The 14,542-nt window shown below is 39.7% G+C and overlaps 2 protein-coding genes across 6 annotated transcripts; one reads left to right on the forward strand and one right to left on the reverse strand.

The window, feature by feature from the left end:
* Positions 1-4,444: 4,444 nt before the first annotated feature.
* Positions 4,445-7,744, reverse strand: LOC134669380 (uncharacterized). Its single transcript, XM_063526900.1, has one exon. The coding sequence runs from the start codon at positions 7,742-7,744 to the stop codon at positions 4,445-4,447; it is 3,300 nt and encodes a 1,099-aa protein (XP_063382970.1).
* A 555-nt stretch (positions 7,745-8,299) lies between these two features.
* LOC134669616 (uncharacterized) lies at positions 8,300-14,138 on the forward strand. 5 transcript variants are annotated; one of them, XM_063527268.1, is made up of 4 exons: positions 8,316-8,994; positions 9,831-9,927; positions 10,392-10,473; positions 10,879-14,138. In XM_063527268.1, the coding sequence occupies exons 2-4, from the start codon at positions 9,868-9,870 to the stop codon at positions 13,881-13,883; spliced, it is 3,147 nt and encodes a 1,048-aa protein (XP_063383338.1). In that variant the 5' UTR covers positions 8,316-8,994; positions 9,831-9,867; the 3' UTR covers positions 13,884-14,138. The 5 variants fall into 5 exon arrangements, with proteins under 5 accessions (XP_063383341.1, XP_063383340.1, XP_063383338.1 ...); XM_063527269.1 differs by having other exon boundaries at positions 8,316-8,888; XM_063527271.1 differs by lacking the exon at positions 10,879-14,138 and having other exon boundaries at positions 8,300-8,888; positions 10,392-10,474.
* Positions 14,139-14,542: the final 404 nt, after the last annotated feature.

Below are 14,542 nucleotides of genomic sequence, written 5' to 3' on the forward strand. Positions count from 1 at the left end.
GTGTAGGGCGGCTCGGGCGCCCCGCGCGTAAGAGCGCGCGAAGCGCGCTGAATGTCGGGCTTTGCCCGACCTTTAAGTGTGACTAATAATGTTGATGTGCCAGCGGCACTCAGTCGGAGTCCAGTTCCCGCCTCCCCGACCAACCTCCCTATAAGTGACTCGGAGGTATATATACGCGACAAGAAAAATTTCGATAGCGCGATGTAGAACATTCCAATTACGAATATTTATTGACGCCTAGTTTTACTTCCTCGATGTGTTGGTGTTTATTTATAGAAATGATAAAATAAAAAAAAGACCATATTTTTTTTTAGATAAACGATGTCTGACGATCCGAGAGACTCCTTAACGCGGATCTCAAGTGAGGACGAAACGGTCGCCATCTTGATTTTAATTATTTTGAACCCGATCTTGCGGAAATCGATATCTGAGGGTCTGAGAGGCCCCTTAACACGAATCTGAAGTCCAATTTCACGAAACGGCCGCCATCTTGATTTTCTTTATTTTCGACCCGATCTTGATGAAAATGGATATTTGAGGGTCTGAGAAGCCCCTTAACATGAATCTGAAGTCGAAATTTTACGAAACGGCCGCCATCTTTATTTTCTTTATTTTCGACCCGATCTTGATAAAAATCGATATCTGAGGGTCCAAGATTCTCCTTAACACGAATCTGAAGTCGAATTTCATGAAACGGCCGCCATCTTTATTTTCTTTATTTTCGACCCGATCTTGATGAAAATGGATACCTTAGGGTCCGAGAGGCCCCTTAACATGAATCTGAAGTCGAAATTTAACGAAACAGCCGCCATCTTGATTTTCTTTGTTTTTGACTCGATCTTTATGAAAACCCATATCTGAGGGTCTGAGAGGCCCCTTAACAAGAATCTGAAGTCGAAATTTCACGAAATAGCCGCCATCTTGATTTTCTTTATTTTCGACCCGATCTTGATGAAAATGGATATTTGAGGGTCTGAGAGGCCCCTTAACATGAATCTGAAGTCGAAATTTTACGAAACGGCCGCCATCTTTATTTTCTTTATTTTCGACCCGATCTTGATGAAAATCGATATCTCAGGGTCCGAGAGGCCCCTTAACATGAATCTGAAGTCGAAATTTAACGATATAGCCGCCTATATCGTTAAATTTCGACTTCAGATTCATGTTAAGGGGCCTCTCGGACCCTCAGATATCGATTTTCATAAAGATCGAGTCAAAAATAAAGAAAATCAATGAATCTGAAGTCGAAATTTAACGAAACAGCTGCCATCTTGATTTTCTTTGTTTTTGACTCGATCTTTATGAAAATCGATATCTGACGGTCCGAGAGGCCCCTTAACACGAAACTGTCGTCGTAATTTCACGAAACGGTCGCCATCTTGATTTTCTTTATTTTCGACCCGATCTTGATGAAAATGGATATTTGAGGGTCCGAGAGGCCCCTTAACATGAATCTGAAGTCGAAATTTAACGAAATAGCCGCCATCTTGATTTTCTTTATTTTTGACTCGATCTTTATGAAAATCGATATCTGGGGGTCTGAGAGGCCCCTTAACAAGAATCTGAAGTCGAAATTTCACGCAACGGCCGCCATCTTGATTTTCTTTATTTTTGACTCGATCTTTATGAAAATCGATATCTGAGGGTCTGAGAGGCCCCTAACAAGAATCTGAAGTCGAAATTTCACGAAACAGCCGCCATCTTGATTTTCTTTATTTTCGACCCGATCTTGATGAAAATGGATATTTGAGGGTCTGAGAGGCCCCTTAACATGAATCTGAAGTCGTAATTTTACGAAACGGCCGCCATCTTGATTTTCTTTATTTTCGACCCGATCTTGATGAAAATCGATATCTGAGGGTCCGAGAGGCCCCTTAACATGAATCTGAAGTCGAAATTTAACGATATAGCCGTCATCTTTATTTTCTTTATTTTCGACCCGATTTTGATGAAAATCGATATCTGAGGGTCCGAGAGGCCCCTTAACACGAATCTGAAGTCTAAATTTAGCGAAACAGCCGCCATCTTGATTTTCTTTATTTATGACTCGATCTTGATGAAAATCGATATCTGAGGGTTCGAAAAGCACCTTAACAAGAATCTGAAGTCGAAATTTTACGAAACGGCCGCCATCTTGATTTTCTTTATTTTCGACTCGGTCTTTATGAAAATTGATATCTGGGGGTCTGAGAGGCCCCTTAACAAGAATCTGAAGTCGAAATTTTATGAAACGGCCGCCATCTCTATTTTTATTTATTTTCGATCCGATCTTGATAAAAATCGATGTCTGAGGGTCCAAAATTCCCCTTAACACGAATCTGAAGTCGAATTTCACGAAAAGGTCGCCATCTTGACTTTCTTTATTTTCCACCCGATCTTGATGAAAATGGATATCTGAGGGTCTGAAAAGCACCTTAACAAGGATCTGAAGTCGAAATTTTACGAAACGGCCGCCATCTTTATTTTCTTTATTTTCGACCCGATCTTGATGAAAATCGATATCTGAGGGTCTGAGAGGCCCCTTAACATGAATCTGAAGTCGAAATTTAACGAAATAGCCGTCATCTTGATTTTCTTTATTTTTGACTCGATTTTTATGAAAATCGATATCTGAGGGTCCGAGAGGCCCCTTAACACGAATCTGAAGTCGAATTTCACGAAACGGCCGCCATCTTTATTTTCGACCCGATCTTGATGAAAATGGATACCTGACGGTCCGAGAGGCCCCTTAACACGAAACTGTCGTCGTAATTTAGCGAAACAGCCGCCATCTTGATTTTCTTTATTTTCGACTCGATCTTTATGAAAATGGATATCTGAGGGTCTGAGAAGCACCTTAACAAGAATCTGAAGTCGAAATTTTATGAAACGGCCGCCATCTTTATTTTCTTTATTTTCGACCCGATCTTGATGAAAATCGATACCTGAGGGTCCGAGAGGCCCCTTAACATGAATCTGAAGTCGAAATTTAACGAAACAGCTGCCATCTTGATTTTCTTTGTTTTTGACTCGATCTTTATGAAAATCGATATCTGACGGTCCGAGAGGCCCCTTAACACGAAACTGTCGTCGTAATTTAGCGAAACAGCCGCCATCTTGATTTTCTTTATTTTCGACTCGATCTTTATGAAAATGGATATCTGAGGGTCTGAGAAGCACCTTAACAAGAATCTGAAGTCGAAATTTTATGAAACGGCCGCCATCTTTATTTTCTTTATTTTCGACCCGATCTTGATGAAAATCGATACCTGAGGGTCCGAGAGGCCCCTTAACATGAATCTGAAGTCGAAATTTAACGAAACAGCTGCCATCTTGATTTTCTTTGTTTTTGACTCGATCTTTATGAAAATCGATATCTGACGGTCCGAGAGGCCCCTTAACACGAAACTGTCGTCGTAATTTCACGAAACGGCCGCCATCTTGATTTTCTTTATTTTCGACCCGATCTTGATGAAAATCGATATCTGAGGGTCCGAGAGGCCCCTTAACATGAATCTGAAGTCGAAATTTAACGAAATAGCCGCCATCTTGATTTTATTTATTTTTGACTCGATCTTTATGAAAATCGATATCTGGGGGTCTGAGAGGCCCCTTAACAAGAATCTGAAGTCGAAATTTCACGAAACGGCCGCCATCTTGATTTTCTTTATTTTTGACTCGATCTTTATGAAAATCGATATCTGAGGGTCTGAGAGGCCCCTAACAAGAATCTGAAGTCGAAATTTCACGAAATAGCCGCCATCTTGATTTTCTTTATTTTCGACCCGATCTTGATGAAAATGGTGATAGATTATCGTAGACTTTAGAATTTTGAGGAACGCGGAGACTCCGGGAGCTGAAGCCGATACTGCGATGCGGTTCAAAACAAAATTTATACTCGCAGATGACTTACCAGTTCGTCCGTCGTCCTTGTCCACGATATCCAAAGCGGTTTAGTAACAGTAGCGGGCGGAGCGGAGCGATATTTATATATTAACTTGTAAAAATATTAATCTTATAACAGCACGAAGAAATCCGTACTTGATGCGGCAACTAATTTTCAATAGTGAAGTCTGTCAGTAAGTCAGTATGTCAACGTCATGTCTAGGTGGCTAGCAGTCACCGTAGAGTATTTAATTTAAAATAGGTCGAAAGGGAATTTGGCGCAGTAGCGCCACCATGCTCCCGGCCTTGAAATGCGGAGAATTTCAAAAATGAAATGATATGATGCGGTAAATGAATTTATATATATATATATATATATATATATATATATATATATATATATATATATATATATATATATATATATAAAGGAAGAGGAAGGAACAGATTATTGCGAAGGCAGCGGATAAAGTTTTACAATAGGGCGTTTAAATAGCCCACCAGCGGTTTTAACAGTAGCGACCCGAACTACACCATCTAGTCCAGGATGTGTGGCAGTAATAATGCCAAGCGGCCAATGTTAGGGCGGTATGTCATCATCACCCATCAGAACCACAGTGCCTTGGACAACCGGACGGTCTGGAGTACACCACTTGTTCCGAACTTGCAGTGTGTGCAAATACTCCAAACGCCATTTCTTCCAATAGGAATGCACAATCGATTCCAGCAATCTTTTCCGATTGTTGAGGTTACGACACTCGGTAGACAGGTCAGTCGCGGGTAAGTATTGGAGCGGTGTCGACATCAAGAAATGAGCGGGAGTTAATACTTCGGGATGCGGATCCGAAGATAAAACACTGAGCGGACGAGTGTTAAGTATACATTCAATTTGAACGAGCACGGTTGACAGTTCTTCATATGTCAGAATCTGTGATCCAATGACACGGTACAAATGCGTTTTTACACTCTTAATATTTGATTCCCATATACCACCGAAATGAGGCGCACGAGGGGGAATCATTTTCCATTCAATGCGGTGATTACTACATTCGCGGTAAAGTTTACATTTGAAATCAGACGTGCGGAAAAGATTATACATCTCATCCAGTTGAGATTTGGCACCGACGAAGTTTGTTCCGTTGTCTGAGTAAAGACAAGAGACGGGACCACGTCGAGATATGAATCGTTTGAACGCTGCTAGGAAGGCGTCAGACGTTAAATCAGAGACTAGCTCGATATGCACTGCCTTTGTAACTAGGCACACAAACAAGCATATGTACGCCTTTTGTGCGTGTTGACCACGACGGCGACAAAGCGTGATGCGAAGGGGGCCAGCATAATCAACCCCAGTGTGCACAAAGGCTTTGGCTTCTTGTATGCGGCAAGATGGGAGGTTAGCCATCTTCGGTACAGGATGTGTTGGCTTGACCCGGAAACATGAGTTACATTTATGTACTCTGTTTCTAATAACTGTGCGTCCATCTAATATCCAGAAACGCTGGCGAATGATTGCCATTAATGGACTTGTACCTGTGTGACAATTGACAACATGGAAGTGGTCAATGATTAAGTTCACCATGTGATCGCGTTTGGGTAGCACAACTGGATGCTTTACTTCAAACGGCAAATCAGCATTCGAGAGACGACCTCCAATCCGCAAAACATTTTTGTCGTCAATAAATGCAGACAACTTTACAAGTTTGCGCGATGGTAAAAGGTTCTTTTTAATTTGAGCTATATCTTCACTAAAGTGAACTTTCTGTATAGCAAGTATCAAAGCGGTTTCAGCGGTCTCAAGATTTTTAATTGTTTCAGTTGGGTTTAATTTCTTTATAAACCTAAGTATATATACAACGATTTGTAGCAATTTATTCCAGGAAGAAATGCGTTGCGCCAAATCATACAGTACAGGCGACTCTTGCTGCACTATAGTGGTCAATGCAACAGTTTTGTGCTCTGGCAATTGATCGATTGCTGAGCATTGAAATGGTTTAATAGGCCAATTATTCGGCGCCTCCTTCAGCCATGAAGGCCCATTCCACCACAATGTATGCGAAATTAACTGCGATGGTGTCAACCCACGAGATAAGCAGTCGCTTGGGTTTTCAACTCCTGCAATATGGTAGAAGTTTTCTGGTGACACATTTTCTTGACATTGCGCAACACGATTGCTGACAAATATCGACCATCGATGAGGCGATGATTTAATCCAGTTGAGAGCAATCGTAGAATCATAGAAAGCAAAAATTTCTTTAATTGCGATACGAGCAAGGTATGTGTTCTGTACGATTTTGATCAATTTACTCATCAGCACAGCAGCACAAAGCTCTAAACGAGCAAGCGTCGTAATTTTAGCGGGAGAGACCTTAGATTTAGAGCATAGTAACCTCACAGTTGAGTTACCAGCTGAATCTGTCACATGCAAGTAGATGACACAGCCATATCCATTAAGACTGGCATCACTGAATCCAATTATTCGACAATCACTAGAGTCAGCGAAAACTCCTACATGGCGCGGAATCTTTAATGTTGATAACAGTGGAAATTCTTGTACCAACATAGAGTAACACTTGATTATGTGTTCTGGGGGAGTTGCATCCCAATCAACTTTACTGAGCCAAAGTTCTTTGATAAGCAACTTTGCGTACAATACGACAGGTGCTACCAAACCAAGCACATCAAACAAGCGAGCTACGGTAGAGAGTATAATTCGCTTGGTACACTTCCCTCCAGCGGGCGGGGACGTAGTCAAGAAGAAAGTATCATTGGAGGGTTCCCAAGATAAACCCAATACCTTAGCGACGCTCTGTTTGTCATTAAATTCGACACAAGCGCGGTGTGAGTCAGGAAGACTTTCTAAAAGCGCGGGCGAGTTGCTGGACCACTTGACTAAGTCAAATGCGCCAGCTTTGAAGAGAGATATTAACTCCTGCGACAAGCGCATAGCGGTTTCATCATTAATACACGAATGCACTAAATCATCCATGTACAATTGGGAACTAGCGACAGTTGCAGCTTCAGGGAACTGATGCTCTTCATCCAAGCAAAGCTGCTTGACAGTGCGCATAGCCATAAATGGACTTGACTTGAGCCCAAACGGAACACGCGTAAACTGAAAGGTGCGAATTTGCTCATTTTCATTGAAGCGAAACAAAATTTTCACGTATTTATAATCGTGAGACGGCAAACATATTTGCATATACATTTGACGAATGTCTGACGTCATTGCCACTGGAAACAGGCGAAAATTTAAAAGCAGAGTAAACAAATCTGCTTGAAGATTTGGACCAGTATGTAAAATGTCGTTCAGCGACTGACCAGAATGACTTTTGGCACTAGCATCCAGGACAATTCTAACACGTGACGTTGCTTTGTCAGGTCGAATTACAGCGTGGTGGGGGATGTAGTAGCCGTCATCTGTGACGTCAGATTCAGGAACCTCGACGAGATAATTATTTTTCATATAATCGTCAATAACTTTGTTGCAGTCTTCACGTAGTGAAGGTATTTGCTTAAATTTCTTTTCTAGGAAAAGCAAGCGGCGATGAGCCACAGCTCGGGAATTTCCTAGCTCAGAAGAATCTTTACAGAAGGGTAAGGCAACTGTGTAACGACCGTCATCTTGGCGGGAAACGGACTTTACGTACAAGCTTTCACACTCCGTCTCCTCAGGACTGAGGAAGCGTTTGTATGGGATCTCTTCCAATTCCCAAAATTTATTTAAGCTCGACTCAAGGTCATTGCGAATCAAACCGGCGAAAGAATTATAAATATGGTCATCCTTCTGAAGATAGTCACCCTTCTGAGGATAGTCACCCATAAATACATAACCGAATGTGGTTTGCACTGCGGGGGGTGCGCACGAGCCAGACTCTATCATGTTCCCCAAGTATATGTACGGGAAGATCTTAAAAATATAAAATCGGTCAAATCAGGGATATCTAACTGCTCAAGTGCAGAGATAGACGCGGAGTACTTCTCAATGAAGTTGTTAAGACTGCTGGAATTATTTGTGCATGGCTTGAGATCGAGAATATTGTTCAAGTAATAAGTACCCAAAGCGCGTTTGTCTTGATACTTTTTGACAAGACTGTTCCAAATTATGGAGTAAGTTTCACCATTAGGCACTGTTTAATACAAAACATATAGAGTGTAAACTTAGCTTAAGTATTATTTTTATATAGCAATACATTTTGTAGTTGCCTTAGAATTTGTATGTGGCAACACTCCTTCTTCTTTCTCGATCCGAACTGACCGGCACGTCCCGCGATCATTTTTGTAATTTTAATTAATTTAGAACTCAATAAAAGTTCATTTCAACTTAAAAGCGCATTTTGTTTTCTCCATGCGCAAGTGGTCCTTCGAGGGAAAAGTATCAGTGTCCGATGTTTCGTCGAAATAGTGTTCGCGGCAAGTGCGTGCGCGAGCTGGCTGGCCATCTATACCGGCTGGAATCTCGTCGTGACAGTGCCTAGGCTGGCGCTGCTGGCCTGTAACTTCGTTCTATCTATCATAGAACGAACATCATACACGGATTGGAGAAAAGAGCATCATCAAAAACCGCAAGTAATTCGGTATAAGTCGAATTTTTCGACCACCGGCATTCTTCATTTTTCAATATAGAGTGAAGTTGGCGCGATCCGCAGCCATCTTGCGGAACTTCGCAGCGGTTTTTGACATTTTGTGTCATCTGTCAAGTTTGACATTGACCTTCAATAAAAATCAAAACAAAGTGCTATCAACGTCTCTGTGCCTTCGTTTAAAAGTGTTTGTGCCTTCGTTCGTCATAAATAAACATTTAAATGTCTACCGAAATGGAGAAATTAAAAAAGTTACGTGTTATACGCTCACAGTGCAAAGGAACCATTACAAGAATCGACAATTTTGTCAAGGATCCCGTATGTTTGGCAGCCGCCAGCGCCGATATATTAGAGGCGCGTAAAGAGAAGCTCATTTCCACCTTAAAGGATTACGAAAAGGTGCAAATGGACATACTGAGCATTGATGAGGGCGACGGTGAACAGGTGGGAGATATTGAAGAGAAATACTATTCCATATTAGCAAAAATAAATAGTTCTCTTAAAATGTTAAATACAAAAGTGACTTCGGAGTGCCACAACGCATCCACATGTAAGTTACCCACAATTGAAATACCCTTTTACGACGGAAAGGATTTCACTAAATTCAAACCCTTTTTCGACTTATTTACTGCTGTCATTGATCAGAATAGCTCGCTGTCTGATGTGCAAAAGCTTTTTTATTTGAGAAAGTACCTACAGGACGATGCGTTGGCGGTTATTCTGAACTTGCCGTTGGTAAATGAGTCATATAAAGAAGCAATACAATTGTTAAAAAAGAGATTTGACAACAAGGCTAGATTGGTTGCAAATCACATAGGTATATTGTTAGATATTTCTAATATACAAAAGGGCACAGCGGCTTCCTTACGAACATTTGTTTCACAAATAAACCAACAGATGCATGCATTAAAAAATTTAGATGAACCCGTTGATAAATGGGACATGCTTTTAATATCAATTTTGAGTCGAAAGTTAGATCAGTTCACACACCGGGCATACCAGTTAGACCGGGACTCTGACACCATGCCTACGATGGCTGGTTTCATTGAATATTTAGAAAAGCGTGCTATAGCGCTCGAAGATAGTCATCAAAATAAACATAGTACCTACTATGATGGTGCTAACAAACATGTTAATAATAAAAGTACTTGCTATGAAGGTACTCACAAATCAATACCTAAGGTTACAAATGTGGTATCGAAGTCATTGCCGCCCTGTAGGTATTGTGATAATAAAGACCATCAGATATATAACTGTCCCATATTTAAAATTTTACCTACTGCCCAGAGGCAATCTTATGTAAATGAAAAACACATGTGTAATATATGCCTTAATAACCATGATGGTAAATGTAAATTTACTTTTAAATGTAAAATGTGTAAACAGGGCCACAACACATTGCTGCACCAGGAGCACAATGTGAATGTGGACAAGCCCAGGGCAAATAATGATGACAGTCAGCAGCCACTATCATCTGATGCTGGTGAGTTTGACATTGCTGTTAATACTATTTTAAATTGTGTGTCCGATAGTGGTGTTTTGCTGCCAACCATAAAGGTCAAATTAATTACTAAAAATAATGAAGAGGTGACATGCAAGGCATTACTGGACACTGCTTCTCAAGGCAGTTTTATTCGTTCAGATTTGGTAAGCAGGCTTGGCTTACAACCTATGATTGAGCCAAACAATATTATTGGTTTCCGTAAACAACTATGTAAAGTGAATGAGTATGTAATTTTGACTCTTCAATCTTGTAAAAATAATGTTAAAATAATATTGAAATGTCATATTAGTGATGAAATTACTTCCAAACTGCCTCAAAGATCATTAGATGTATCTAAATATCATATCCCAAAAAATATAACTTTAGCTGATGACACATTTTACATAACAAATGATATCCCTCTGTTGCTTGCAGCAAACATCTATTTTGCTATATTGTTGCAGGGCTGCATAAAAACTGAAAATGGACCGGTATTCCAGAATACCATGTTAGGATATATTGTCGGAGGAAGTATCCCCGAGCAAGGTATTACATGTAATATTGTAACAAATTTAGTTCATAATATATCTGATGGTGAAAAACTGGAAAATGTAATGGAGCAATTCTGGCTCTCTGAAAAACTTCCTGAAGTGGAAAAATCTACAAATGATGAGTTTATACAAGCTGAAAAAATATTTCAGGACTCTGTATCACTTAAAGACTATAGATTTTATGTTGATATGCCATTAGCTTTCCCTATGGAAGAGTTAGACCTAGGTGACTCATTTTCTGTTGCCTATAATAGATTCATAATGTTAGAAAAAAGGTTACAAAAAGATCCTTTGTTATTTGAACAATATAAAAAATTTATTGACCTATATCTGGAATTAGGACATGCAAAGATAGTTGATATTGAGGGTTATGATTTAAATGGTCCTGTGTTTTTTCTAGGACACCACTGCGTGTTCAATCCGTCGAGTCGAACCTCACCTCATCGTGTGGTCTTTGATGGATCGATGAGATCTAGAAATGGGACGTCGCTGAATCAAGTCATGCTGAACGGACCTGTTGTACAGAGTGAGCTCTTTGATATCCTTATTTTATTCAGGACTTATCCCTTTATTTTAACTTGTGACATTCAAAAAATGTTTCGCAATGTTTTTATAAATGAACATCAACGCGGACTTCAAAACATTTTATGGCGCGATTCGCCTAAAGACCCCATCAACTGCTTGCAACTTCAAACTGTTACATACGGTTTAAAATCGAGTACATTTTTAGCTACAAGAGCTCTAAATGAGCTAGCTAATATGCATAAGGATCAGTTTCCTTTGGCCGCTCAGGCTATTTATAAAAATACATTTGTTGATGATGTGCTGACTGGCGCTGATGATGTAGAGACACTTCAAGAGCTGAAAAGGCAAATTGTAGAGCTTCTGAAGTTAGGTAGTTTCTCGTTACATAAATGGTGCTCGAACCACGCTCCAGTTTTAAGTGATATACCAGTTGAGCACAGACAAATCGATAGTGTAGAGATAGGTCAAAATGACACTGTGAAGACATTAGGTCTCACACTCGAAATAAATTCAGATAAATTGAGTTTCTCTTGCCCTGCGATCAATGAGGCAACAATACTGAATACAAAAAGAAAAATTCTCAGCTTTATAGGGAAAATGTTTGACCCACTTGGTTTAATTGGCCCAGTAATAGTGGTGGCCAAACTATTCATGCAAGAACTCCATAGCTCTATGCGGAAAGATTGGGACTCTACAATCCCAAGTGAAAAGTTCCTATACTGGTCAAACTTTTTAAATAATTTAAAGCAAATGGGTCAAATTAAAATAGAAAGATGTGTAAACTTTAAATTAGTATCACATGTAGAGCTAGTAGGGTATGCCGATGCATCTCTTAAAGCTTTCGGGAGCTGTCTCTACCTAAGAGTTTTTATGACTGACAGCTCGGTTCAAGTGAACTTATTATGTTCCAAATCCCGTGTGTCCCCACTTTCTAAGTCTCACACCATACCTCAATTGGAGCTTTCTGCTGCTCTACTTTTAGCGCAATTGGCAAGTAGAGTTAGTAAGATTTTAAATGATAGAGTTCCTCATAAAATATTTCTTTATAGTGATTCACAAATTGTATTGTGGTGGATCAAAACAGCGGCAGTTAAAAGTACTGTATACGTAAAAAATAGAGTCAAACAAATTGTAGAGCTGACTGAAAACTCGCAATGGCTGTATGTTAGGTCAAAAGATAATCCTGCTGACTTATTATCAAGGGGAGTTGAACCACATAAGCTGCAGGAGTGTGATTTATGGTGGCATGGTTCGCCAAGTCTTTGTGATGTAAATTATACACATACAAACTTAGAAGAATTTAATTATGACGATATCATGACACATGTAGAGTCGCATGGTACTTCATTCGATGCGTCTTCTGACGATGTAGAGGGAATTTTGTGCCATACCACAAATGTAGAGCCTCTAGATTTATTAAAAAATTATTCTAACATTAACAAACTTCAAAAAGTGATAGGTTTTATTTATAGATTTTACAATAACTGCTTGAACAGAGACAACAAAATAACAAGTAGTAATTTAACTGCAAGGGAATTGCGTGACTCTATGACGAAGATTGTACGTTGTACACAGGCAGACCATTTTAGTAAAGAATTAGTCCTGCTCTCAAAAAATAAGCCTGTCACAATTAGTGATCAATTAGTATTTCTAGATAAAAATGGTATTATTAGGGCCGTGGGGAGACTGCAAAATGCAGAGAACCTGTCTTATGACAAGCGGCATCCGTCTATACTTCCAAAAAACTCCTTTGTTACCGATCTCATTATAGAACGAGAGCACTTAAGACTTATGCATGCAGGCGCTAGGCTAGTATTAGGCTCTCTATCTCAGAGACATCATCTTGTGAATGGTATTAGAGAGGTAAAAAAGGTGGTGCATAAATGTATAAAATGTATACGTATGAAAGCTGAAGCAGCAAAGCAGTTGATGGGAGATCTGCCTAAAGAAAGAATCACTCAGAGCAGGCCCTTTCAGCATGTAGGTATTGATTTCTGCGGTCCGTTTAACGTAAAGGTCTCTCGCATTAGGAAGCCTATTATTACAAAAGGCTACATTGCGCTTTTTGTTTGCTTTGCTGTAAAAGCGATACACTTAGAACTTGTTTCTGATCTCACGACTGAAACTTTCTTAGCATGTCTTAAACGATTTATTTCTCGGCGTGGCATGCCCACAAACATATTTTGTGACAACGCAAAAACCTTCAAGGGTGCTTGTAATACATTAAAAGACTTGTATGACCTATTTTCCTCCAAAGATTGTAGAGACTCTGTCAACAAATACTGCTCAGATAACTATATAACGTTTAATTGGATACCGAGTTATTCTCCAACGTTTGGAGGAATTTGGGAAAGTGGCGTCAAAAGTGTAAAACACCACTTTAAAAGAATAGTAGGCAATCTATGTTTGACCTACGAACAACTTAACACTGTAATCATAGAGATAGAAGGAATTTTGAACAGTAGACCTATACTATCTGCTATTTCTAATGATTGTGATTATATTACTCCTGGACACTTCATTTGTGGCGCAGCCTTGACTGCTTATCCTGAAATTGATCTCACTGAAACCTCTGTAAATCGGGTTCCATTTTGGAGAATGTGCACTAAGCTTAAGCAAGACTTTTGGAAAACCTGGTCTCAAAGTTATTTGACCCAGCTTCAAAGCCGACCAAAATGGAAATACCAGCAAACTAATTTAATGGAAGGTGATTTGGTAATTGTTAAGGATATGAACACCTCTCCATTAAATTGGCCCATGGCTCGTATTGTAAAAACGTTCCCTGGTAGGGACGGATTAGTAAGGGTAGCTGATGTTAAAATTAATAATAAGATATTTCGTAGAGCCATAACTAAGTTATGTCCTTTACCTGTAATGTAGTATTAATAACTTTTCTAGTGTTTAGGTTTCTATTGGCGGGTCCACTCTTTACCTGTATGTAGTATTGCCTGGCCCCAACTATGTTTAATACAAAACATATAGAGTGTAAACTTAGCTTAAGTATTATTTTTATATAGCAATACATTTTGTAGTTGCCTTAGAATTTGTATGTGGCAACACTCTCTCTTCTTTCTCGATCCGAACTGACCGGCACGTCCCGCGATCATTTTTGTAATTTTAATTAATTTAGAACTCAATAAAAGTTCATTTCAACTTAAAAGCGCATTTTGTTTTCTCCAGGCACTATGCCAGCAGTTAACTTTAAAGCGTTATTTGTCAATTTGCTAACAAGGTATTGCACACGTTGCGCGTCGGACAACTGGTTGTTGTCATGAATGTTGGCCTTAAACATTTCATAAAATATGGGCCAATTTTCCGTCCGGCCATCGAAAGACGGCAGTTCGATAGGTGGAAGCTTAATACCCCTGAACGAGGAACCGTCGCTGCGACTCGCGGAAGCGGTTGCATTTATTTGCGGTGATGACATTTTAATAATATTATTGCGAGCGCGTTTAATTGGCGAATACATATCCTCGAACGAATCTAGGGCTGCATAATCAGGTTCAGAGCCAGGAATGAGAGACATCGTATATTTGTTA

This window comes from Cydia fagiglandana, chromosome 12, assembly GCF_963556715.1.
Source record: "Cydia fagiglandana chromosome 12, ilCydFagi1.1, whole genome shotgun sequence".
Classification (NCBI taxonomy): Eukaryota; Metazoa; Arthropoda; class Insecta; order Lepidoptera; family Tortricidae; genus Cydia; species Cydia fagiglandana.

What these genes read in the sequence shown, in the direction of transcription:
- LOC134669616 (XM_063527267.1), top strand. Translation starts at nt 8,667, where the DNA reads ATGTCTACCGAAATGGAGAAATTAAAAAAGTTACGTGTTATACGCTCA. An exon ending in ATGAGGGCGACGGTGAACAG is followed by an intron (nt 8,889 to 10,391) that starts GTGGGAGATATT and finishes ATATTGTTGCAG; the next exon opens with GGCTGCATAAAAACTGAAAA. An exon ending in AGGAAGTATCCCCGAGCAAG is followed by an intron (nt 10,474 to 10,878) that starts GTATTACATGTA and finishes TGTTTTTTCTAG; the next exon opens with GACACCACTGCGTGTTCAAT.
- LOC134669380 (XM_063526900.1), bottom strand. Translation starts at nt 7,744, where the DNA reads ATGATAGAGTCTGGCTCGTGCGCACCCCCCGCAGTGCAAACCACATTC.